This window comes from Rhinoraja longicauda, chromosome 4 (assembly GCF_053455715.1).
Source record: "Rhinoraja longicauda isolate Sanriku21f chromosome 4, sRhiLon1.1, whole genome shotgun sequence".
Classification (NCBI taxonomy): domain Eukaryota; kingdom Metazoa; phylum Chordata; class Chondrichthyes; order Rajiformes; family Arhynchobatidae; genus Rhinoraja; species Rhinoraja longicauda.
Window position 1 is genome coordinate 23,239,385 of NC_135956.1, and position 27,152 is coordinate 23,266,536.

General features: G+C 40.8%; 1 protein-coding gene across 5 annotated transcripts in view; it reads left to right on the forward strand.

Annotated features, from left to right (window-relative positions):
- spidr (scaffold protein involved in DNA repair) overlaps positions 1-27,152 on the forward strand; it is a 187,286-nt gene that overhangs the window by 135,950 nt on the left and 24,184 nt on the right. For all 5 annotated transcript variants that reach the window (XM_078397363.1, XM_078397365.1, XM_078397364.1 and 2 more), the window contains exons 11-13: positions 19,280-19,441; positions 23,447-23,534; positions 26,911-27,069. In XM_078397363.1, coding sequence (XP_078253489.1) covers positions 19,280-19,441; positions 23,447-23,534; positions 26,911-27,069 — 409 coding nt within the window. The remainder of the gene's footprint in view (positions 1-19,279; positions 19,442-23,446; positions 23,535-26,910; positions 27,070-27,152) is intronic.

Below are 27,152 nucleotides of genomic sequence, written 5' to 3' on the forward strand. Positions count from 1 at the left end.
GACACTTTGGCTATCCCAATCAATATTCGGGAAGTTGAAATCCCCTACTATTACTACCCTGTTGTTTTCACCCCCCCCCCGAGGTTTGCCTACAAATATGTTCTTCTATTTCCCTCTGACTGTTTGGGGGTCTGTAGTATACACCCAGTAAGGTGCATGCCCCTTTTCTATTTCTCAATTCCACCCAAATAGCCTCATTTGAGGAACCCGCTAATATGTCATCCCTTCTTACAGCAGAAATAGAATCTTTAATTAATACTGCAACACCCCCTCCCCTTTTTCCCTGCTCTCTGTCTCTCCTGAAGATTCTATATCCTGAAATATTGAGCTGCCAGTCCTGCCCTTCCTTCAACCATGTTTCCGTAATGACAACAATGTCGTACTCCCATGTGTTCAGTAACACCTTCAATTCATCCCCCTTGCTTCCAATACTCCTTGCATTAAAATAAATGCCGTTCAGACTTGCCCTACCCCATTGTGCTGGGGCATTCTTGTTCTGCCTCCCAATCTGACCAGTTTTTTCCTCTATATTTTCCTTCTCCTCACCCCCTATACTAACTCCATGCTGTATCCCAAACCCCTGCCAAATTAGTTTAAACCCTCCCCAACAGTGCTAGCAAACCTCCCCGCCAGGATATTGGTCCCCCTCTGGTTAAGGTAGATGGTGCCTGACCTGCTGAGTTACTCCAGCATTTTGTGAATAAATACCTTCGATTTGTACCAACATCTGCAGTTATTTTCTTATACTACCCATAGCTATCTTGACTTCTTCCCACCCTGTTTCCTGTAAAGACTCTATCCCCAACTCCTCCATCTACGCCGCATCTGTGCCCAGGATGAGGTGTTCCATACCAGGGCATCGGAGATGTCCTCATTCTTTAGAAAACGGGGGTTCCCCTCTTTCATTATAGATGACGCTCTCTCTAGGGTCTCCTCGATATCCCGCAGCTCCGCTCTTGTTCCCCCTCCCCCCATTCGTAACAAGGACAGAGTCCCCTTGAACTCACCTTCCACCCCATCAGCTGTCACATACAACATATAATCCTCCAACATTTCCGCCACCTCCAACGGGATCCCATTAATGGCCACATTTTCCCATCTCCACCCCTTTCTGCTTTCCGCAGAGGTCGTTCCCTCCGAAACTCCCTGGTCAACTTGTCCCTTCCCACCCAAACCACCCCCTCCCCAGGTACATTCCCCTGCAATCGCAGGAGATGCAACACCTGTCCCTTTTCCTCCCCTCTCATCTCCATCCAAGGACCCAAACAGTCTTTCCAGGTGAGACAGAGGTTCACCTGCACCTCCTCCAACCTCATCTACTGTATCCGCTGTTTCAAGTGTCAACTTCTCTACATCGGCGAGACCAAGCCCAGGTTTGGCGATCGTTTCGCTGAACACTTCCGCTCAGTCCGTCTTAATGTACTTGATCTCCCGGTGGCTCAGCACTTCAACTCCCCCTCCCATTCCCAATCTGACCTTTCTGTCCTAGGCCTTCTCCATTGTCAGTGAGGCCCAGCGCAAATTGGAGGAACAGCACCTCATATTTCACTTTGGTAGTTTACACCCGAGCGGTTTGAACAACGACTTCTCTAACTTCAGATAGTCCCTGCTTTCCCTCTCTATCCCTCCCCCTACACAGTTCTCCCACTAGTCTACCTGTCTCCTACCCCATTCGATCTTTGTCCCGGTCCCTCCCCTGACATCAGTCTGAAAAATGGTTTCGACCCGAAACGTCACCCATTCCTTCTCTTCCGAGATGCTGCCTGACCCGCTGAGTTACTCCAGCATTTTGTGTTTGTACCCTTCTTCTCTGTACCCTTTCTAGCTTGACAACATCTTTCCTATAACATGGTGCCCAGACCTGAACACAATACTCTAAATACGGCCTCATCATAGTCTTATGCAACATGATTTCTCAACCTCTATACTCAATATGTGTATGAAGGAACTGTAGATGCTGGTTTAAACCGAAGATAGACACAAAAAGCTGGAATAACTCATTAGGACGGGCAGCATCTCTGGAGAGAAGGAATGGGTGACTTTTCGGGTCGAGACCCTTCTTCATACTAGTTAGGGATAAGGGAAACAAGACATATAGACAATGATTTAAGAGATAAAGAACAATGAATGAAAGATATGCAAAAACGTAACGATGATAAAGGTTGTCGGGTGAAAACAAGAAGCTGGTGAAATATGAGATACTGTTCCTCCAATTTGCGTTTAGCCTCACTCTGACAATGGAGGAGACCTAGGACAGAAAGGTCTGTGTGGGAATGGGAAGGAGAAGTAACGTGTTTAGCAACCGGGAGATCAAGTAGGTTCAGGTGGACTGAACAAAGGTGTTCAGCAAAACGATCGCCCTGTCTACGTTTGGTCTCACAATGTATAAGAGTCCACATCTTGAAAAATGGATACAGTAGATGAGGTTGGAGGAGGTGCAAGTGAATCTCTGCCTAACCTGAAAGGACTGTCAGGGTCCCTGGACAGAGTCGAGGGAGGAGGTATAGGGACAGGTGTTGCATCTTCTGCGTTTGCAAGGGAAGGTATCTGACTGATGAAAGCCAATGTGCCAAACGCCTTTTTGACCACCCTATCTACCTGCGACTTCACCTTCAAAGAACGATGCACCTGCATTCCTAGATCCCTCTGCTCTACAACACTCCCCAGAGCCCTATCACTGTGTAGGTCCTGCCCATGTTACACTTCCCAAAATGCAACTGTATAAATTCCATCAACCATTCCTCAGCCCAGCTGGCCAATCAATTAAAAAAGCCACAGTGTTTTCCTCAGGGTAAGAGTCTAAAAATAGACGGCAGAGATTTAAGATGAGAGGGAAAAGATTTAAAGCAGTCCTGAGCAGCTTTTTCACAGAGAGGATAGTGCATACTGCCAGAGGAAGTGGTAGAGGTGAATATAATTATAATATTTAAGACACTTGGATAGGTACATAGATTGAAAGGTTTGGTGGGGGATGTGGGCCAGATGTAGTCAAGTGAGTCTAGCTCAGTTAGGCAAATTGGTCGGCCTGGATAAGTTCAACCAAAGGGCCTATTTCCATGCTCTATAGTCCTATATTGTTTCAAACGTGTACATACATTTTGCAGTTTTAATTCTAGGTTTTTCAAAATTTCAACTTAGAATATATTTCATGCTTGGGCCTATGTTCTCACAAAGGAAAGTATCAAAAACTTTGTGGTCACAAACTGGAAACTTTAAATTTTGCTTTATTAACTTGTATCAATAATGCACATTATTTTGCAGGGTACGAGGAATCCATACATTAGAGCCGAGTGAAATTTGCCGATTCTGTCAATAAATTGCCTTAAAAAATTGCATCTGAGGCTTTCCTTTGCGGTTATAATCCTTTCTCTCAATAGAAAATAACGTCATAAATTACAGTGAAAATAGTTTCACTTTTGTTTGTAAATGCGTTGATGAGTAAACTTTATCTAAAATTCATCATTCATCCTTTATGCAATTGACCCATTTTTTTCTTCTTCCACTTTAGTTGCCTTTTACTGTCCAAAACTTTTTCTTTTGCATTTGCTCACTGTTCAGAACACCATGTTAAAAGACAATGAGAATTGATCATTTAGTTGATATATATTAAAAAGGAATTGGATCTCACCAATGGTATTGGACATAAAAGGAAGTAGATTTATGATTATGCACCTTTGCAAATATCATCTGAATCTGGGATGGAGCTATTTATCAATGATGCACTGTTTAATGAGATAGAATTATAACAAAAAGAGAACTAGTGATCTGCCCACGTAATGTGAATAAGTACAAATTCTACTCGATGAAGCTGCAGACACCTTGTGTTCCTGGAGAATTTCTTTGTTTCTTTGGAATTATTGTTCACATTTTGATGTCCCGTTGGCTTGATTATTCCCATCACTTTCCCACTTTATCTCACTCCCTTTTTCTAAAATGTTAGTTTCTCTTATGAAATTTTATTTGCTTACAAAACACATACAATTTTTTATTGAATAAAAAAATCCATATCTGGTAAAAGAAAGATATTGCCCGATAAAATGATTGATGCATTCACAAATGGCTACTAAATAAACCTTGCAAATCAAAAGTTATTCTTTCACCTGTTCTTGAGATGGACCATGGTGAGGCTCGAGGGATTTTTGAGGCTGCAGTGGGATGGGATGAGGAAGATTGGGGCTGTTTATTAGATAGACATGTCAAGAAGGAGTTCATAACTGATGATTGACAGGCCGACAAGGTTCATTGGTAGATAGACACAAAATGTTGGAGTAACTCAGCGGGTCTGGCAGCATCTCTGGAGAAAAGGACTAGGTGACGTTTGGGGTCGAGATCCTTCTTCAGACTAATTCAGGACCTGGAAGGGTCTCGACCCGAAACATCACATATTCCTGACCCGCTGAGTTGCACCAGCATTTTGCGTCTATCTTTGATGTAAACGGGCATCTGAAGTTCCTTCCTACATGCACAATTCAATGGTACTTTATTGTCACAGGAACCTCGGGACAGCAAAATTTCTTTTTTTGCATATAGCTCAGTCAAAATCTTATTATACCTCAGCACAATCATACTTAAGTACAAAAATGAAGAGTAGTAGATTACACTGAGACAGTGCACGAGAGTCGTCATATTCCTGCCGTCATTTTGTATGATTCATGTTCAAAGTTGTTAAAAAGGTAAAGTCTGAACTCGGCTGTAAAGGCCTGTTGTCCTAGTGGTGACACTGAGTTGGTAGTGCAGGGGGCGGCCAGGCAAGACGACGCTCCAGGTCTCCTGAGTACTTCCATTTGTTAGTCTGTCAGAGCTACTGAGAACCTGGAAGAAAAATCATGAAATTGCAATTCATGTGATAAGTTCCCAATTTCTCATCAGCCTATGCTATTTCTAGGCAGCTGTGTACGTACCCCTCTTATTTTTTATCTTTCTAATTGGTCTAAAAGGCATTGTCTTTGACTTGCAAATTTCTGAATTCAGCAAAATATAGGCGTGCTCAGAAACTGGATTTAAAAATCAGCTACCATCTTGAAGCACAGACGCTTGCTGGCCTTTTAAATCCCACATAAATTTTACCCAAATATGGCTCTTTTTGACACCTTGTGTAATCGGGATCAAGACTGACTTGCTTCTAGTCTGACTCTGAAGTGGCTAATGAGCTCAATGTGGGAAATGCCGACTCTTCCATAGATGAGGCACCTAGTGGCTGACAATGCTGACAGTTTATGCAGGGTTACTGTGTGTTCCCATGCACAGCCTTGAAGTTCCCAGATGCTTCTTTAAACAGGCATGGACCAGATTCCCAGGAGTCAGTGGGGATGTGGCATTTCTTCCCGGAGGCTTTAGCAAATCCATGCATCCTTTTCTCTCTCTGACCTTGGTTGTGAAAATTAATTTCTCTGTTTTTAGTTTTGGAAATGCAGCATTGAAACAGGACCTTAAACCCACAGATTTCATGCCGACCATCAATTGATGTTATCCCACTTTCTCATCCACTCCGTGCAAATGAGGGTCTATTTTTACAAAGGGCAATTAATCTATAAACTCACATGTCTTTGTGAGGAATGAAACCGGTGCACCCAGAGGAAACCTGCACCGTCCCAGGGAGAACATGCAAACTCCACACAGACAACATCTGAGGACAGGATTGAACCCAAGTCTTTGACGCTGTGAGGGAGGGGCTTTACCAGCAGCATCACTGTGCATGTCTGCTCAGAATACAATATTGGTTTAGTTTTGGGCATGTAAAGGACCATAAGTAATAGGTGCAGAATTCAACCAATCGGCTCATCGAGTATATTCTGCCATTCAATCATGGCTGATCTATTTTCCCCTCTCAACCCTGTTCTCCTGCCTTCTCCCAATAATTTTTGCCACCATTACCAATCAAGAACCTATCAATCTCCGGTTTAAAAATACAAAATGCCTTGGCCTCCACAGTCATCTGTGTCAATGGATTCCACAGATTCACCACCCTTTGGCTAAAGAATTTCCTCCTCATCTAAATTCTAAAGGCATGGCCTTTTATTCTGAGGCTGTGCCCTCTCCCATGACCGGTGAAGTAAATCACCGTCTATATATCTCGTTTCCCTTTCCCCTAACTCTCAGTCTGAAGGAGGGTCTTGACCCGAAACATCTCCTATTCCTTTTCTCCCAAGATGTTGTCTGACCTGCTGAGTTACTCCAGCTTTTTGTGGTTATCCTCTCTATTTAGGCCTTTCATTATCCGGTAGGTTTCAATGAGATTCCCCCCTCATCTGTCTAAACTCCAGCGTGTACAAGCCCAGAACTATGAAACATTCCTCATACATTAATCCAATCATTCTCAGGATCTTTCTCGTAAACCTTGACCCTCTCCAATGCCAATATCCTTCCTCAGATATGGGCCCTAAATATTCCAAATGTCGCCTCACCAGCACTTTATAAAGCCTCAGCATTATATCCTCGCATTTATATTCTAGTCCCCTTGAAATGAATGCTAGCATTACATTTGCCTTTCTTACCACGGACTCAACCTGCAAATTAACCTTTTGGAAATCCTGCACCAGCACTCGCAAGCCACTTTGCATCTCCGAATCCTCTCTCTATTTAGAAAGTAGTCTAAACTTTTATTCCTTTTACCAAAGTGCATGACCGTACACTTTGCTATGCTGTATTCCATTTCCTTCTTTTTTGTGGCATGGCCAGCAATACTGGGGAAGTTGGCCTGAGGAAGAATACTGGTGAACGAGCTGGTGGGCCGTCGGAGAGCGTGATGGGCCGTCGGAGAGCTATCGCCCGCGTGAGTGCCGGCAGTCGGCCGATGATGTCCCGGCGGAGGATACGCCACTCAGAGCAAAGAGGGACCTGACATGAGGAGGCCACAGAGAACAAAGAGGAACCTGATGTTGGGGGGCTGCCAGGACTGAAGAGGGCCAAAAGTATCATTCAGTCAAAAATCAATCAAGAATATAATTTTGTTGTACTTTGGTGCAAGCTTTTGTGTGATGGATTAGAAAGTAGTTTTTAACATGAAATCAGACCCTTTGGGGGAGAGGGGGGTAAAAACATTAAAATAAAGCTAGGGCCAAAATTCAGTGATGACAATTTGTGTTCTCATCTTCAGCATGAGCATGAAGTATGAGTTCAATGGTGTTAATAGTATTTTTCTAATGCCTTCTGATGCCAACTGAAGGGTCTCGACCCGAAACGTCACCCATTCCTTCGTTCCTGAGATGCTGCCTGACCTGCTGAGTTACTCCAGCATTTTGTGATACCAACTGAAGGTTTGCTAAGTATTCACCAGAGATGCTACCTGACCAGCTGAGTTACTCCAGCATTTTGTATCTATGGTATGAACCAGTATTTACAATTCTTTTTTATTACATTGCTAAGTCAGGCATGTGAATTTTCCACGTTTCCGCAGATTTCCGCATTTTAAAAATCAATTTTCCGCGCTTTTTGCATGATTTCCGCGATTTTCACTTTGCCAAAATCGGGTTTACCAATGGAAAAATCGGATCCGAAAAAAAAAGAAAATAAACGATGTACAGACTTGTAATGAACACTAGGGTTCCGCTAGAGGTTGCTAGGGGTTCTGTGAGAAATCCCCCCGCCCTGGAAGTCTCCCCGAAAATGTGGCACCTAGGCTGGGCAAGGCAGCCAATCTCGACCTCATCGGGACTTCCACGACCGATCGGTGGGTTGAATTTGCAACCCGCTGCTGGGGCTCTGAGACTCCAGCCCAGCTGGAGCCAGCACATCTATCCCCAAAGCCGACTTCCTTAGCCAGCTAGATAAACCAGCAAAGCTCTGGAGCAAAGAGTGCCAGAAAATCAGTGGTGGAACTGTAACGATTAAATATTAAATTTAAGTGCAAGATTATATCACTAAATTAATTAAGATGGGGTTAAAATATAAAACAGCAGAAAAGCTAATTACCACCTTTTTGAGCTGATTATCAATTAATGTGTGAATTTACTTCCTAATGTTATTAGTAAACAGTGACAAATTCACATTATTTTGTAATGTGTGTTTTTACTTTGAAATGCACTAAAAGAGGCTTGAAACTGGTAATTTTGTGTGTAAATGTTCAAAAATCTTCCAATATTTTGACCCCCGCTCACCATGACCCCCGTGCAAGCGCTCGGCTCTTTTCCTCTTTTTTTTCACCTCACTCACATGCCTGCTAATTATTCTACTGTTCGAGACATTATTACGTTTAGAAAATAATTGTCCCAGAAATTCTGGGATTCCTTTTGTTTCTCACCAACAGGGTAATACATTTTTCGGAGCAAAAACCTAAAATACTTGTTTTTCTTGCAAACTCATTCATTTTGGTTCGTCAATGGATAATTTATGTTAATGCTTTAGTTGGTTATTAAATGAACTTGGCACGCACCAATAAACTGCTGCTGGTGGAAATCTAAAATAAGTACAAAGTTATGAGCAATCTCAGCAGGTCAAATACCAGTGGGAGAGGGAAGCAGAATGACAGACCAGCAACCTGGAACTATTTCTCTTTTTCTTTCCACAGATAGTGCCTAACCTGAATATTTACAGCTTTTATGTTTTAAAAAAATCTCTAACTGAGATGTACACACTTGAAATAATCTAGGATTTATGCTCTTTTCCAAGTTGCAGATTCCTGGCAAATTGACAGAAGGCCTTGGTTGTGTCTAGATGCAGAAGGGGGAATTTCACAATGAAGTATTGACTCCTGCTAGAATAAGTACACAGCTAAACATTGTCAGGATTTGGCTTAGTTGTCAGACCTCAAGTAGTTATATAATTTTGCTTGAGGCTAATAGAAGATCTGTGGTCTTTTGTGTGGCCGAAAGGAAGGTAGTTATTAATGTGAAATCAGACCTATGTGGGGGTAAAAATATTAAAAGATAAATAGGGCAAAAATTCTTAGACGACAAAATGTTGCTCTCATTTTCACCATGAGCATGATGTGAGTTAAACTCCTGCCAGTAGTAACAAATGTCGTAATTCAAAAAGAAAAAATAGACAAGCAAAATAAAAATGTCTTAGATAAAAATCAGTCTAAAAACTGTTTCCGTGTAATCTCCCAACAGTAATCAGACACCAGTGTCTTTTAACAGCATAATCTATCACCTTTACCACAGGCGCATTGAAATTGACAAGCAGTAGCTTACATTGACACTTGTGCAATTATACTTTATTAAACAATGTAACATATAGCCTTTAGTATTTTAGCTTTCAGTAACAAAAATAAACATAGCGATACCTTTATTTCTGAAAATCCTGCAGGGATTGCGAGTCTGAAATTCTCCAGCCCCTCATTGACTTTTTCCCATTGACACAATTGTCTTTATAATGTAATTTTGTACAATGTGAGCTTTCTTAGGAATGCAACTATTACATTATAGCAGAACTCCCTGTACAATGCCAGCTATAATCTTTTTTTCCCCATTGAATGAATCTAGCATATTATTTCTTAGTTTCTAAGAAATTCGCAGTAGGTTGGCAGATGTAAAAACATTTTGAGATTTCAGGTGTATTTACAAACTATCCAATCAAGCCCTTCGTGTTTGCAATAAATTTTCTAGGTTGCAGTCTTTTAATACATACCAGCATTTCTGCTGTGATATACAATTTGTATAACCCCAAGTGATTTTTAAATTTTGATTGTAGAAAAGATAGTTGGAGCGGGGGGAACATTCTTTACAGATTTATTTGTTAAAAAATGGCACACCATTTTTGATTTTTCTGTGGGCAGTGTTGCTGTTTCCTGCTTTGTTCTGAGAAAAAACATGTGGTCTGGCAGGAATATGATGTCTGCTGTTATTTGCTCAAGCACAACGTTACCCGATGCATGTCTCAGCAGATACTGTTCATAAACAGACCCCGCAGATTTGGAGCGAGCTGCTTTAAAAGCAGGCAGTTCATTCATAGGATAAGTTTGAAAAGCTGCTGATGTACCAACAGCATGTGACTGTGCATGGCCTTGACGTGAAAGTTAGGCAGACACACTGTTTGTTCCTTTGGCAGCTTTTTATAGAACTGATCTAGCTCTAGCTGGTTGTACTCTGCCAGATCTATTAAAGCGGGCTTGTACATGGAAAGTCACTTGATTTTCCTGCAAACAAATTTATATCTGAACAGCAAAGTTTAGAATTACTTTAAAATACTAATAATAAATTCTAGTTTTACAGTTAAGTAGATAGCCACGTGCTAATGATATCAACTTCTTCATAGTATGTTTAACTCTTTGGATACCATTCATACTTTGGAATTTGCCCCCAACAAATGTCTTGATCTTCACCAAAAATTAAAATTATGTTCTGTGTGATTAAGAGCAGTATTCCTTGTCAAGCTTAATACTTTTTAACATGGGTCACATCATCAACTTCCTCCCATGTAAAGTATTTTCAATTATTTTATAATTGTAATGATATATGGATTCTGAAATTACAAATTGCTATTATTGGATATCATTTTACTTTACCTTAAGACGATGCAACCCACCCACTCCCATGGGATGAAAAAAACATTTTGGCTGGTTCAGTGATGCAGAAAGAAATACACCACCTTCTGTAATGGCTTTAAAATGATGACCGCAGTCGGCGAAGGATTGCCTGTTACTCATGCAGTCCTATTTACTCCACCAGTTTCCAATGGCTTGGCAAATAGATATAGCACACATTGTAAAGTCGCGAGTGAGCAATATCATAGGTGTCATCTCTGGTTTGTTATTAGGTGAGTTCGGCTAGATCTTTGTGAGCTTAGTGTTTGAAAAAAAACAATAATCATGATTTTATGTGTAGGTAAGAACTGCAAATGCTGGTTTAAGTTGAAGGTAGACACAAAATGCTGGAGTAACTCAGCGGGACAAGCAGCATCTCTGGAGTGAAGGAATGGGTGACATTTCGGGTCGAGACCCTTCTTCAGACTGATCATGATTTAACGTTCCTTTTACTATCCTGCAAATATTACTCATTGATGATGATGTGATTGTAAGATACCCCATGGTTGCACTTGTTCACAACTGAAGTGGATCGTTTTTCCAATATGTCGCAGACCAAAGGAGCCTTTAGGGAACAGTGATCACAATATGATAGTTTTATTTTAAAAAAAGAAAATAATTTCATTTAATCTGAAACCAAGGTCTTAAGAGTCTAATGAACAGCACCTCTTGTTTCATTATAACCAGAAATGCAACATAAATTTTTTTAATTTAACGAAAAAAAATAACCCTCAAGACTGTTGTAATTTCTTATACAACAGCTGACAATCCTTCTGAACACAGGGAGATGATGTGACCATTGGTGTCTGTTGTATTGACTTGTAACCCACTGATACTGTTCCACCCTTTGGAAGACCACATTTAATATACTGTGGTCTGAAATTGTCAACATTTGACATCTGAACAACTGAAATTTGTATTTTGCTTAATTATTGGCCCATATACTCTATTGTGTGGCTGAGATTATTTTTTTCATTAAATTTAAAATTTTTATGTTGCATTTCTGGCTATAATGAAACAAGAGGTGCTGTTCATTTTTTAAAAGTAATTTGGAAAGGCTATTCCAGAGACTAATTAAAATATTTTAAAAAGAACAGATTTGTTGATCGCTTTAAGCAAAGCAGCTTCAAGTTGTTTTTCACAAAGAGAACACAATGTACTGGCTGTACCCAGTTTCAAGAAGTGTTTATAATAAGTTTCTTGTATCGTGATTGGTAGAGTGAATGGAATTGTACTCCGCCTGCTCCAGCTGTCCCATTGGGGCCTCGTGGAGATTTGTGGTTACTTTTGTGACTCTAGCTGCCTATCATTGGCTGACTTCTCTGACCTTGCAGGGAATAGCAGGCAGTTCCTGGAAACCAGTGTGTGTTGGGAACTGTTGCTGTAGCTTCGTAAACAGACGGCGCAGTGGTTTAAAGGGATATGAATGAAAACTTTTAGGAAAAACAAAATTGAAAAACACTGAAAACCAGATGCAGGAATGTTACTCCGTGTACTTTGTTGTTGTTTCAAGAAGATTCAAGAATGATTAGAAAATTGCAGCCTGAAAAGGAGTTATCATTTCTGTGTTAGTTCTTTAAAGGATCAATTGGCTATGTCTTTTCAATCACTGATTTTTGCACATATCCATGCGTTGTTCATCTCCAAGTGCATTTCCTGCTCCCCTGTTAAAACTACTTATGGTATTAGAAGCCATCAACATTGCCTGCTGTTTGTCCCAAATATATATTTTTGTATATGGCTTGGATATACACAAATATACACAAATTGCTTAATTGGTTTATTTGTATATGTTAAGCAGACAAATATATAGAGTTTCTTCCAGTTGTGGTGTTTGCCAGTAATGTGCTCAGAATTCAATTCTGGCACCGAGCACCGAGTTATATTTATGTAGCTAACAGTTTTGGGCCCCTGTAGTGCATGTTTGCAAACCTACAATCCTAGAAATCCCAAATATTATTTAGAACCGGCCCTTAAACTTGGAGCAAAAGTAGTTAGGTACCTGAATGTCTTGTGAAAGTTGAGTTGGCATGTTTTGTATTTGTCTGAGCAATTATGTAGATCTTTCCTTCATTGAGTAACCAAAAGATCCCAAAGTTTTCAGTTGCTTTAGCCAGAGAGGTATTTTGCTTCACCGAGTAACAAACTACCGTAAACAGAATAATTTGAGGCACCAAGCATCTTTCTTCATTTGCTATGGTGATGACTGTGATGTTCTGTGCTGCAAAGGCATGCTGCCTGCAAAGCGTTAACATTCACTGCCACTACGCACTCCAAACCTGTAAATCAAGTTTTTGATGTATCTCCAGGTACAAGCACATACAGACTATGCCTCATCCTGGCATTGCAATTAACAAGAACATGCACATGCAACTCTCAGAAAAGTACTACTGCTTGTCTCTTGGATTATTATCTCCTGGGTTATTTCTCTCTCATAGCTGATGCTAAACCTTTATGTATCAATAGGGTTAAGATTCACCAATACTGAAGCTCTTCTTCCCACCCTGTTTCTTGTAAAAACTCTAACCCCTACTCATAATTCCTCCGTCTACACCGCATCTGTGCCCAGGATGAGGTGTTTCATACTCGGGCATCAGAGATATCCTCGTTCTTTAGGAAACGAGGGTTCCCCTCTTCCATTATAGATGAGGCTCTCATGAGGGTCTCTATATATCCCGCAGCTCCACTCTTGCTCCCCCTCTCCCCATTCGTAACACGGATAGAGTCCCCCTTGTCCTCACCTTCGACCCCATCAGCCATCGTATACAACAAATTATCCTCCAACATTTCTGTCACCTCCAGAGGGATCCCACTACTGGCCACATCTTTCCATCTCCACCCCTTTCTGCTTTCTGCAGAGACCGTTCCCTCCATAACTCTCTGGTCCACTCGTCCCTTCCCACCCATACCACCCCCTCCCCGGTACTTTCCCCTGCAACCGCAGGAGATAGAAACATAGAAACATAGAAAATAGGTGCAGGAGTAGGCCATTCGGCCCTTCGAGCCTGCACCGCCATTCAATATGATCATGGCTGATCATCCAACTCAGTATCCTGTACCTGCCTTCTCTCCATACCCCCTGATCCCTTTAGCCACAATAGCCACATCTAACTCCCTCTTAAATATAGCCAATGAACTGGCCTCAACTACCTTCTGTGGCAGAAAATTCCACAGTTTCACCACTCTCTGTGTGAAAAAAACTTTCTTATCTCGGTCCTAAAAGACTCCCCCCTTATCCTTAAACTGTGACCCTTTGTTCTGGACTTCCCCAACATCGGGAACAATCAACACCTGTGCCTTTACCTCCCCCCGCGTCTCCATCCAAGGACCCAAACAGTCTTTCCAGGTGAGGCAGAGGTTCATTTGCACCTCCTCCAACCTCATCTATTGTATCCGCTGTTCCAGATGTCAACTTCTCTACATCTGCGAAACCAAACGCAGGCTTGCCGATTGTTTAGCTCAACACCTTCGCTCAGTCCGCCTTAACCAACCTGATCTCCCGGTGGCTCAGCACTTCAACTCCCCCTTCCACTCCCAATCTGTCCTTTTTGTCATGGGCCTCCTCCATTGTCATAGTGAGGTCCAGCGCAAATTGGAGGAACAGCATCTCATATTTCGCTTGGGCAGTTAACACCCGAGCGGTATGAATATTGACTTCTCCAACTTCAGATAGTTCGTCTGACCCTCTCTTGCCCCTCCCCTTTCTCAGCTCTCCCACTGTCTTCCTGTCTCCTACTACATGCTATCTTTGACCCGCCCCCTCCCCTGACATCAGTCTGAAGAAGGGTCTCGACCCGAAATGTTACCCATTCCTTCTCTCCTGAGATGCTGCCTAACCCGCTGTGTTACTCCAGCATTTTGTGTCTACCTTCAATACTGAAGCAAGTCTCAGCATATCATATCATATCATATCTATACAGCCGGAAACAGGCCTTTTCGGCCCTCCAAGTCCGTGCCGCCCAGCGATCCCCGTACATTAACACTATCCTACACCCACTAGGGACAATTTTTACATTTACCCAGCCAATTAACCTACATACCTACATATCCTTAGGAAATTTATGAGGCCCAATTCCCCTTCCCCATTCCATAGTAGCTTTTTATAATTCAAATGTAAACAATATGTTATTTCAAAGAGAAATTGTGTCTCTGCAAAACAATACTAAGTTGTGTCCCTTTTCAACAAATTAGACATATTTTCCATTCAGCTTTCAAATGAAAACTATCAGAACAAATTTAATACAATACATTTTCGTTACACGACAGTGATGAAGAAAATGCAAACAACATGATGAAACTGTAGTGTAACCTTCGTAAAATAGGATCTATTTTTGTACTTTTCCAAAACTTGGAATATCCCAAAATGCTTCATGGTCTATGAAGGAATTCAAAGTGTATTTAATATAACACTGTTGAAACATCAACATGATAAATCTAACCATTTTGTGTTTTTTAATCCAACTATCAATTTTGGGATTTAATTCAAGTTTTTTCTTTAAAATTTACCAATTAATAGAAAAACAGGCCATTTAAACTTTGATTGCATGATCCTTTCCAGAAACGTTGCAGGAGATCTAAAACTTCCTAATTAAATTTTGGTGCTTGATAGAAAAAATGAATTATAATGAAGTGCTCTTTAGTTTTACGTTTGTTTCCAAAAAACAGGCACAAAGTGGAATCTGTATATTTATTTATGGAGCTTTATTGCTGTAGAACAATACAGCAGAGGAACAGGCCCTTTGGCCCACTATGTCGGCGCCAACCATGATGTCAATCTAAACTAATTCCATCTGCCTGCAGCTCGTTCATATCCCTCTATTCCCAGCCTATTCATGTGTCTATCTGCAAGCCTCTTAAATGTTGTTATTGTATCTGCTTTTATCAACTGCCCAGTCAGTGTGTTTTAGGCACCCAGCATTCACTGCGTAACACAACAACTTACTTCCCAAATCTCCTTTAAAAATATTTTCTCGCACCTTAACACTATGCCCACTAATATTTGATATTACCGTCCTGGGAAAAGTACTGATGATCCTACCTATCTATGCCTGTCATAATTTTCTGTTCTTCTATCAGGTCCACCCTAACTAAGTCTCTGACACTGTAGAGAAAGCAATGCAAACTTGTCCAATCTCACCTTTTAGCAACTATCTCCAATCCAGACAACATCCCGTTGAATCTTTTCTGTGCCCTCTCCAAAGCCTAGCATGTGAAGATCAAAACTGTACACACTACTTCAAGCCAAAGTTCTATGCAGCTCAAGATTCAAGAATGTTTCATTGTCATATGTACCGACTTTTGTACTCCACGCTCTGAACTATGAAGGCAAGTGTACCATACACCTTTTTTACCACTCTGTCTACTTATGTTACCACTCTCACGGAGATATGAACACACCCCAAGATCCCTCTGCACATCAATGCTCCCAAGAGTCCTGTGTACTTTCCTCTTGCATTTGACCTCTCATAATGCACTGGTTCAGATTAAATGCCATCTGCCATTTCTCTGCCCAAATTTCCAAATTATCTACATTCTGCTGTATGTTTTTGACAACCTTTCTCACTAACCACAACTCAATCTATTTTTATGTTATCTACAAACTCACTAATCGTATCACCAACATTTTCATACAAATCCTTCGTATTTTAGACGTCCCAGCACTGATCTTTGTGGATCACTACTCGTCATAGACATTCCAGTTAGAAAAACACCCTTCCACCACTACCCTTTGTGTTCTCTGACCAAGCTAGTTTTGTATTCAATTTGACAACTTATCATGAATCCCATGTTACTTAAGCTTCTAACCAACATACCATGAAGGACATTGTCAAATGCTTTACTCCGGTCCATGTGGACAACATCCACTGCCCCTACCATCATCAATCTTCTTTGTCACCTCCTCAAAAAGGACCTGCCCCACACAACGCATTTCTGACAATTCCTATTATCCATGCTTATCCAATTGTGGATAAATCCTATTCCTACGAACTGTCTCCAGTAATATCCCTATTTATTTGTGCATCAGAAAATGAATTAATTGTTAAGCCGAGACCTGATGCCAATGAGCAGCTAGAAAGTCATTGCTATGAAAATAATGAAAGCAGGCATTGGCTGATTAAAATAAAGCCTTTGTCCAACAGGTTGTATTCTCATAAGTGAATGTTACTGCCTGGGCATCATAGGAAAAACACCTCAGTAAAGGAAGGTGGTTATATAGTAGAGGTCAATCATCTCTGTCTCAGGATATCTATGTTGAAGTTTCTCAGAGCTATATCCGAGACACACGCTTCCTCAGTTGTTTCATGAGTGATCTTCCATCAAAATGTCAGAAATGGCAATATGCAATCAAAAGCAAACAATGTTAAATTCCATTCACAACTCCTCAGCAAATGAAATGGCCCGTGCCTGCACGCACCAAAACTGAGACAGCATTCTCGTGTGCGCTGAAAAGTGGCAATAATATTCATGCCATGAAAGTGCAAGGCAATGACCAAGTCCAACCAGACAGAGTGTAACCAATCACCCTTGATGTTCAATGGCATTATCATCGCTGTGTCCCCACCATCAATGTGCTGGAAGTTTTTTATTGATCCCATGGTATTGCACTCTCCATTAAAATGTCATAGGAAATCTAGATTAATTGGGCAAATAGAGAGAAACTAAGTAAATTAGTAGTTTAGATAAGGACTAGAGGAAACAGATTTCAAATGATGGACAGAAGGTGTACTGGGATGTGAGGATGAGTGTTTTTGGAGAAATTAGTTGTAACCTGGAGCTTACTGCTGAGGAATGAATCTTTGAAAATCTAACCTGGAGTAAAAGCTGAAGTTTTGTTATCTTGCAATGTAAACAAATAATGAAGTCGGGAAGATGTTTTGAAGTATGTCTTGTGGTCATCAGCACAGTGCTTATTGCACATTAAATAATTGCCACATTGCACTGATTAAAGCAACTTCATGTATGCTTTTATACATTCAAATATCAATTCAAGCAATTTTATATCTCAATCAGTGTGAGCAAATTTGGATCCCATATCTGAGGAAGGATGTGTTGGCTCTGGAGAGGGCCCAGAGGAGGTTTACAAGAATGATTCCAGGAATGGAGTGGGTTAGCATATGATGAGCGTTTGACAGCACTGGGCCTCTACTCACTGGAGTTTGGAAGATTGAGGGGGGACCTCAATGAAATGTACAGAATAATGAAAGGCATAGATAGAGTGGACGTGGAAAGGATGTTTTCACTAATGGGAGAGTCTAGGACCAGCAGTCATAGCCTCAGAATTAAAGGGCATTCTTTTAGAAAGGAGGTGAGGAGGAACCTCTTTAGTCAGAGCGTAGTTAATCTGTGGAACTCATTGCCATCAGTGGATATTTTTAAGGCAGAGATAGACAAATTGTTGATTAGAACAGGTGTCAAGGGCTATGCGGAAAAGGCAGGAAAATGGGATTAGGAGTTAGAAATCAACCATGATTGAATGGCGGAGTAGACTCGATGGATCGAATGGCCTAATTCTATTCCTATAACATGAACTTGTGAATCACAATAAAAATTGTTTAAATATAAAGTCAAGTTGGATTACTAGTTGGCATGTTATCTTTACTGCTTCTCAATACGAGAGCTCAAATCTCTATTAGGTTTTCAGCCGTGGTAATTCCGCACTTTAGCTCTTTGCCTCAAACTCACAAAAAATATTACCTATTTTGATTGGAAATAATGATGCAGGCTCAGAAATTTGATGTCGCACCGTAGTTCTGTGTAAAACAAATAAATAAAACATTGTTTGGATATTGCTGGCAAATCACTGCTTATTGTTCATCCCAATTGGCTCCAGAAATCTATGACTTGCTAGGCCATTTCTGAAGATAATTAAGAATTAATCACATTGGTGAGGTTGGATTACCTTGTAGGCCTGTTCTGGTAAGGATGGCAGAAATTCTTCCAAAAACAACTTTACTAAAGAAATGTTTTAAAAAACCCCAGTAGTTTCAGATTGAACATTATTGATATAGTTTTTTATTAAAGATGTATTAACTTACTTGAATTTAAATTTCCCTCAAAGTTGAATACAATGAAAGTTTGTATTTTTGTAATAACTGTTGAGGTCTCTATGCTAATGTAGTAACCTAACTGATGAACAGTCACCAATATCTGTCACTTGCTATGTATCCAATTGCTTTGTCCAAGTTAATGGAGATTACAGCTAACAAAAAAACCTTGATGAATTTCAACTTATAATTTTCTAAAATTAAAATAAAAGTCAGATTCTTATTTGGCTCCATGTTCTAATGCTATCAAAAGGGAACCATTCCTGAGATTTTGAAAGGACGTCTCACATGTAATTTTATTTCCTCCTCCCCCCATACTTTGGAGTTTAATAAAGGAAGAAGAATACACTCTTGTGTTTGACGTAATGTAACCTAATTAGCAAAATATATATCCAGTGAGCAAAAATCTGGAAGATTGCTGACTCCAGTCCAACTGTGGTAGAAAGAGAGGGACAGTACATTATTACCCACAATTTTGTTCATTTGGAATCTGATAGTTGGGATTCTACTACTGTGTATCATAACGTACAAATCTAGCCCAGTAGTAACCAAGTCATTTTTATCCCCTGTTCTTCAAAACTTGATTCATTCATATTTTAGTACAATCAGAGTGATAATTTAATGTTAATTGTATGGGGTAAAATAACATTTTAAGGACAAGTGATTAACAATAATCGATCATGACAAAGTTATTTTTGACAATGAATTGATGTTTAGAGAAATGACGACCATATCAGAAATTAGATAAATGAATGCAATTGTTTTCCTGTAGGCTTTGTCTTCTCGTACAAGACTCGTATGGTTTATTTAGTGAAGTTCACCAGCAGACATTTTGCTCAGTGGAAGAGGACCTGCAGTCACAAAATGCTTGCTGGGAGGGAAAGACATGTTACCTGAGAGGAATGAAGATTCTACAGAGAACTACAAGGGGAAGGTAAGAAGGATGGATGGGCCAGCAAATATACATTTATTGGGGATAGCCAATATTTCGGCCACAAATGTAGTCATTCAGGGCATCAAAGCTTCTATTAGTTAATACTCTTGATCCAAACAAGATCCAAAATCTTATTTTGTGTTTATTTTTCCTTGGCATATTTTATAAGCTTGATGTTGTTGTGACAGAAATTAGGAACACAATTAATATTGGGAATTTTACATATTTTTGCTGAGTGGATGTTATATCTGCCATTGTGAATCTTTTATTTTTGATTTGCAACAGGGAGAATAAAGTTCATTGTCTGCATCAAGTAATACTGTGTAATGAAAATGTTGCAACTACCTGGAAGGTTTGCCCACAATAGTCAATACTTACCCATTTTAAACAAAATCTGGAGTTTTGGCCCTTAATATATGGACTACATATTTGGATGATCAGCCACGATCACAGTGAATGGCGGTGCTGGCTCGAAGGGCCGAATGGCCACTCCTGCATCTATTGTCTACAACATTCCCTCCAATACGATTGAATTTCTCAACTCCTCTATTCTTCTTTTGAGGCTCTTGCTTTTGAGTAAGAGCAATTAACTGGTTTGCATCAGTAGAGAAAGAAATAGAATTAAAGTTTCAGGTCAGTAATCTTTCATCAGAAAACGTGCTTTGCCCAGATCTAAAATCTTCTGCCCTAATAGCTATTCAAGCATAAAATGAAATGGTTCACATTTTCTGCAGACCAGATATCCTATGTTGTACATTGAAAAAGTAAATTCGAAAAGTAAGTTTGCAAAGACTGGATCCATCCACAACCACTCCTCCCCAAGCAGCAATTCACACCTACTCAGAGACTGGCTGGAGTTTTCAAAGACTGGCCCTTTCCCCCACCCACCCACCCCTCTGCAATCACCAATTTGCACATCCTCACTGAATGACTCCAGTTTTTACAATAGAAATTGCGGAGGTGGAGAGGCTATTCAGAAAACAGAAAAGCCGGAAAGCCGGACAATGTTTCCCCCTCCACCCTCAAGCTCTGTGCCGAACAACTGGCACCGATCTACGCAGACATTTTCAATCAGTCCCTGCAAACATGCACTGTCCCTGCCTGCTTCAAGGTCTCCACTATTGTCCCTGTACTCAAAAAGACAAGGATCTCTGGTCTTAATGATTACAGGCCTTACCTCTGTAGTCATGAAGACCTTTGAAAGACGTGCTGGCCCAACTGAAAAACATCACAAACCCCCTGCTGGACCCCCTGCAGTTTGCATATAGGGCCAATAGATCAGTGGACGACCATTGTGCCAGAGCTACTACACTACAAGCTCTCCCAGCTGACTGTGCCTGAACCCCTCTGTCGGTGGATCATCAACTTCCTGACGGACAGGAAGCAGGATGTGAGGTTGGGAAAGCACATCTCGGACCCACAGACCTTCAACATAGGAGATCTGCAAGGCTCTCCCCTCTCCTTTACTCTCTCTACACCAACGACTGCACCTCCACAGACTCCTCTGTCAAGCGAATGACACTACCCTGATTGGATTGATCCAGGATGGGGAGGAATCTACCTACAGATGGGAAGTGACACAGCTGGCGTCCTGGTGCCATCCCAACAACCTGGGGCTCAATGCTCTCAAGACAGTGGAACTAATTGTAGACTTTCGAAAAGATTCCCCCTCCCCTCCCCCCACTCACCATCAACAACACCATAGTCACATCTGTGGAGTCATTTAAGTTCCATCATCTCCAAGGACCTTAAATGGGGGGCCACCATCGACTCCACAGTCAAAAATGCCCAACAGAGGATGTACTTCCTGCGGCAACTGAAGAAACACAATCTGCCACAGGCAATGATGGTCCAATTCTATACTGCTATCATTGAGTCCGTCCTCACCTTCTCCATCATGGTCTGGTTTGGCTCAGCCACCAAGCACGACATCCGGAGGCTGCAACGGATCGTTCGCACAGCTGAGAAGGTTGTTGGCTGCAACCTTCCCCCCATTGACGAACTGTACACTGCAAAGACCAGGAAACGAGCGGACAAGATCATCTCTGACCCCTCTCACCCTGGCCACAAACTCTTTGAAGCACTTCACTCTGGAAGGCGACTCCGGACTGTCAAAGCAGCCACAACCAGACATAAAAACAGCTTTTTTCCACGAGTGATAGTTCTACTCAATAACCAAAGTCTGTAGTCTCTTTTTTGCTCTGGTTTATTTTCACTCACATGTTTAGAACGTAATGTTGTATCCTTATTGTTTTGATGTGGTTATGCTTTATTCTTAATTGTTAACTGTATGTTTGTGTTGTCATTTGTGAGCGGAGCACCAAGGCACATTCCTTGTATATGCACATACTTGGCCAATAAACTTATTCATTCATTCATTCATTCATTCAATGTTCATACCGCTGGGGTGTAAGCTATCCCTCTCTCTTCATCCCCTCCCACTTCTCCTACCAGTCTTACTGTCTCCGTCTACATTTTATCTCTGTACCGATCACTCCCTTGACATCAGCCTGAAGAAGGGTCTCGACCCAAACCATCATCCATTCCTTCTCTCCAGAGATGCTGTCTGTCCCGCTGAGTTACTCCAGCATTTTGTGTCTATCTTCGATTTAAACCAGTATCTGCAGTTCTTTCCTACGCCTTTTTTTTTAGATATTGTAATCATCCATTAATTAAATGAGGCAAACCTTTCAAAAAGTTACTGCAATAAATGGGAAGCTCTTGTAATACACTTGTCCTGAATTTTTTTACTGTGATGGTATTCTGAGTGATGACAGGTGTAAGGTGAAGGGGTCTAAGGTTGCTGAGAGGACAAAGATAGATGTCATCTATTGTCGATTGCCTCAAATATTAGCAGATGCGTTGGTTGTAAAATGACAATCTGAGCAAGCAGGGACATGCTTATTTAACACTTTATGACTGGTTGGCTGGTATGTTTTTTGCAATATTGTTTTCAGAGTATGGTCTAACTAGTGTAATACTAAACTGCGGCTGAACAGGTTTTTCCTCCTCCAAAAAACACCATACAGACTAAGGCAATTATTGTTTAACTCTCGCAGTAAACAAGAAAGAAGCATTTTCGGGGTGTGACTTTTTAAAAAAGTTTTCTTAATAGTATGCAAACAATTCTTTCATCTGGAAAATCAAATTAATTGCTTGACAACTTCGGCAATGATGGAACATTACATGAAAAGTTATTTTGGTCAATTAATTCCAATTAATTTTGCCACATTAATTGTCTTGTTTTCTAATTCTGCATGCTCTGTATGCTTTCATGTTGAACATCTCCAAGATTCCTTATTAAGATACACTAGGTATCTGCATGCCCTTAAGTTCATGGTGATGGCTGTGTGTAGTAACACCCTCCCTCCCTCCCTTCCTCCCTCCCTCCCTTCCTCCCTCCCTCCCTCCCTCCTCCCTCCCTCCCTCCCTTTTTTTTCCAAAACGCTTTAATTTTTTTGGTATCTTAGGCAACCATTCCTATTAGTTTGTGCACACCAGAAACATGGAGATATTACCTTTTTCATGGTTCAAATCACAGTCTCATCATTCAGATTTATACGTAACTCAGTGGCTAAACTAACATGATGAAGAGTGAAATACAACAGTGGCACCATGGTCCATACAAATGTAAATAGGAGCAGACAGACGTGGCCTCATAGCACCTTGAGTCTGCTCTGTCATATGACAAAATCACAGCTGATTTTCCTCAAACTAGTTTCCCCAATTGATATATCCTGTGTATCCTTTTACATCTGTAGATTCCAAAAAATCCTGTAACTCTCAGCTTTGAACGAACAACTGTGCATCTACAGCATTGGAGTTTGGAAGAAATAGGGTCAGCCTTATTGAGACATAGAAAATCCTGAGGATGCATGACAGGGGAGATGTTGAGATGGTTTCTCCAGTGGGCTAAAGGGCCTGTTCCTGTTCTATGATTTATGCTCCCTTGTCAAGATGCGTCATTTCAGTGTGTTTTGATATGGTTACCACTTTATCTCTCAGGTCTTCAGGGCTGTTCAGTCTGATTGAAAGTCTGTGGCCTCCATTGGCTCTTCCAAAAGTCCATGGGCAAAGTCAAGACAGCCAGGAGGTAATGATGATATGCAAAAAATTATATTGAACAAATATTGTTTCACTTGAAAAGAAACTGGGTAAATATTTTGGGTTTGTTGTGGTCATGTAAGTGATGTGGTTCAACATTGTGGTGACTCATTGGGGTAGCTTAATACCAAAAATCTCTATTTGAGATGGTCTGAGCGAAGGTAACAAATTAAGATGTGGATTTTCTTAAAACAGCACAACTTGTAAAGAAAAAACATACTGCTATAGGAATTCAGTTGACCAATTAGCATCTGTGGAGTGAAATAGGCAGACGATGTTTTGGGTCAGCATCCTGCTTCTGCCTGATGGAGTGGGGGTGAGAAGGCTGGTAAAGAGAGGTAAGGTGAAGGAGTGGGGCAAGAACTGGCAAGTGATTGGATGAAGAAGGGTAATTGGCAGATGGGTGCAGATAATAACCAAGGATCGAAGCAAAAGGGTGTCATATCATATCATATCATATATATACAGCCGGAAACAGGCCTTTTCGGCCCTCCAAGTCCGCGCCGCCCAGCGATCCCCGTACATTAACACTATCCTACACACACTAGGGACAATTTTTAAAAAACATTTATCCAGCCAATTAACCTACATACCTGTACGTCTTTGGAGTGTGGGAGGAAACCGAAGATCTCGGAGAAAACCCACGCAGGTCACGGGGAGAACGTACAAACTCCTTACAGTGCAGCACCCGTAGTCAGGATCGAACCTGAGTCTCCGGCGCTGCATTCGCTGTAAAGCAGCAACTCTACCGCTGCGCTACCGTGCCGCCCTACCGTGTCGATGTGGAATTTGATAAGGAAGAAAGGTGGGGAGTGAAATGTAGAACCAGAAGGAAGGATAGTGGGTAGAAGAGAAAGAGGTGGAGGTGAGGAAAGCAGGGAACTTGGAATAGGTAAGGGTGTGAGATAAGTGAATGGAGGATGGGAAAGGAACTGGGCAATGGGGTAGGTGGAATGGAATGAAAAGTATGTGTTTAATGGTGGGTTGGGGGTTATCTGCAATTCAATGATCATATCATTGGATTGTAAGCTACCCAAGCAGAATATAAGATGTTGTTCTTCCAGTTTGCATGTGGCCTCACTCTGGCAACTGAGGAGGCCAAGGACAGAATGTTTGATATGGGAAGGGGTATTTAATTGGTTGGTATCCGGGAGATCTAGCAGGCCCTGGCAGACTGAGTTCAAATGGTCAGTAAAACGGTTGCCTAGCTGACGTTTGGTCTCACCAATATGAGCATAGTGGCACAGCTGGTAGAGCTGTTGCCTCACAGCACCAGAGACACCATTGATCCTGACACCATTGTTTCCATATATACATGGAGTTTTTGGGTATCAACTGGTTCTGTTTTTACCGATGTCCATAAGGCAATGTTATCCATAATTTGGAAAATACGTAAAAATCACTTGATATGGTAACCATATCTCCACAATGTTGAAATTAATGTGCCAAAAGAACATGGAAAGGATGAGGAAGAGTAATTTTTAAAATTGGGCAAAGAATTAAAACAAGTTTTGTTGTATATAACTGTCACACATTTAAATTTAATAATATTGTGCTGTCTGTATGGAATTTGCACGTTCTTCCTGTGACAGCGTATATATTTTTCTGGATGCTCCGGTTTCCTCCCACATTCCAAGATACTAAACTAAACATAGCGCAAAAAGTAAGGAAATTTGTGTTTGGTAGATTATTTCTTTGTTGTAACAATGCTTCTTGGCAATAAATCTTATACCGTTGGAAAGCCTGTTTATTTCCCTTTTAAATGGTGCCACATTTGTAAGGAACATGCATTTGTGGGATGAGCAGCAGAGCTGAGTATATGGGTTGCGCCCATGAAAAATTTGCCAAATCTTCTCTGCCAATGCCAAACAGCTTATTCTGCTGTTGCTATTGACTCTTGTTTTGAGCTTCTGGTACCCCCAGGTGCTGACAAGAATGGGATGCCATCCCACAACAGTGTGTGATCAGGCTGGTGACCAGCATGAGGAGGAGGTGCCAGGCTGTTATGGCTGTGTATGGTTCTTCCACACGCTACTGTGGCTCCTGTTTATTAAATGAATAAATTGTTAAATTGCCAATATGTCTTGTTTCTTCAGACTTCAATCATCCAATCCACCAAACAACACTGAACAAGAGTCAATGGCAGAATAAGCTGTTTGGCATTGGCAGAGATTTGGCAAATTTTTCATGGGCGCAACCCATATACTCAGCTCTGCTGCTCATCCCACAAATGCATGTTCCTTACAAATGTGGCACCATTTAAAAGGGAAATAAACAGGCTTTCCAACGGTATAAGATTTATTGCCAAGAAGCATTGTTACAACAAAAAAATAATCTACCAAACACAAATTTCCTTACTTTTTGTGCTATGTTTAAATATTATGGGAACCCATTCATATGGAGGGATGACCATAAGTTGGGTGTTCAAAACCTACAGCTGACACCAACTTTGGAATTGGTATGCAAGTAAAAGCAAAAAAACTGAAGTTTCTATTCATGGTTTGTCGTTGAGCATTGGGACATTCCTCCAATGAAGAAAAAGATTGTAATATTTCCTTGCCACTTTCTGTGGGAAAGATTTTAGAGGGGATAGAATTCATGGTTTTATTATTTGAATACTGGATCTGGTTCCAAGGGACTCTTGAGTTTTTGTTTTTAGTATTTTGGAGTGTTTAAAAGTAAGTGTTTCAACATGTTTTAGGTTTTAATATAATTTTAAAACAAAATTTAAACATTTCCTGTGACTCATGGTTGTGTTTGAATGTCTCTTAAACATTCAAAAATGTCCAATCTTTGCTAGGTCAGAGAATATTTCCCCCCATTTTATAGTGGAATTTGATTTTGGACATACCATAGAATCCAACTACCTTTTCACCACAGGTCCCCACTGGGACTATTGTTGAATAGATCAGTTTAAACAAATTAAATTAAATAAGTATGGGCAGCTTGCTGCTCACAACAAAATCTTGTCCATGTGCCTATTATTTTTTGGTTTGGTACCTTCAACTGCATAAATGTGATCTGGCTATATTTGTGTTGTTTTGGCTCCTTTGACAAGCAGTAAAATTATAACTCAGCATTGTGCAGTGTTACTCTAGCGATGTATTGAACAGACAAATTTATTTTTTGAAACTTTATTTGTCTGAGTCATCATTTAGCTTTGTGCTGGAAATCAAAGTTAAGAAACATTGCATAAACTTCTTTATAAATAAAATATTACTGAGTTGTGGTGCTGTGGGCAAGACAGCTTTCATCAAGTGGTGATGGCCCTTGTCATACTGCTCATATAGAAAATGCTGCAAGATGATTGATTTGTCATTTGTAATGTCAATTGAAAGTAATGTACCATTTTTTTTTAATCCTAGCATATAAATTTGGCATCTGACGAAATTCTGCCTGTTCCAAGTTTTTGCTATGTTCTTGCCCCTCTCCCAGGGGAGGGTGGAGTGGAGGTGCTTCAGAATGAAACTATATCTGACCTCTATCGACCTGCAGCAATACACGATTTAAAATATATTCTTCAGGTAACTGAATGTTCTGTCAACATGTCAAATATTTCAAGTTTTATGTAGAGCTTGATTCATAGCCTGCTCCTGATAATACACTT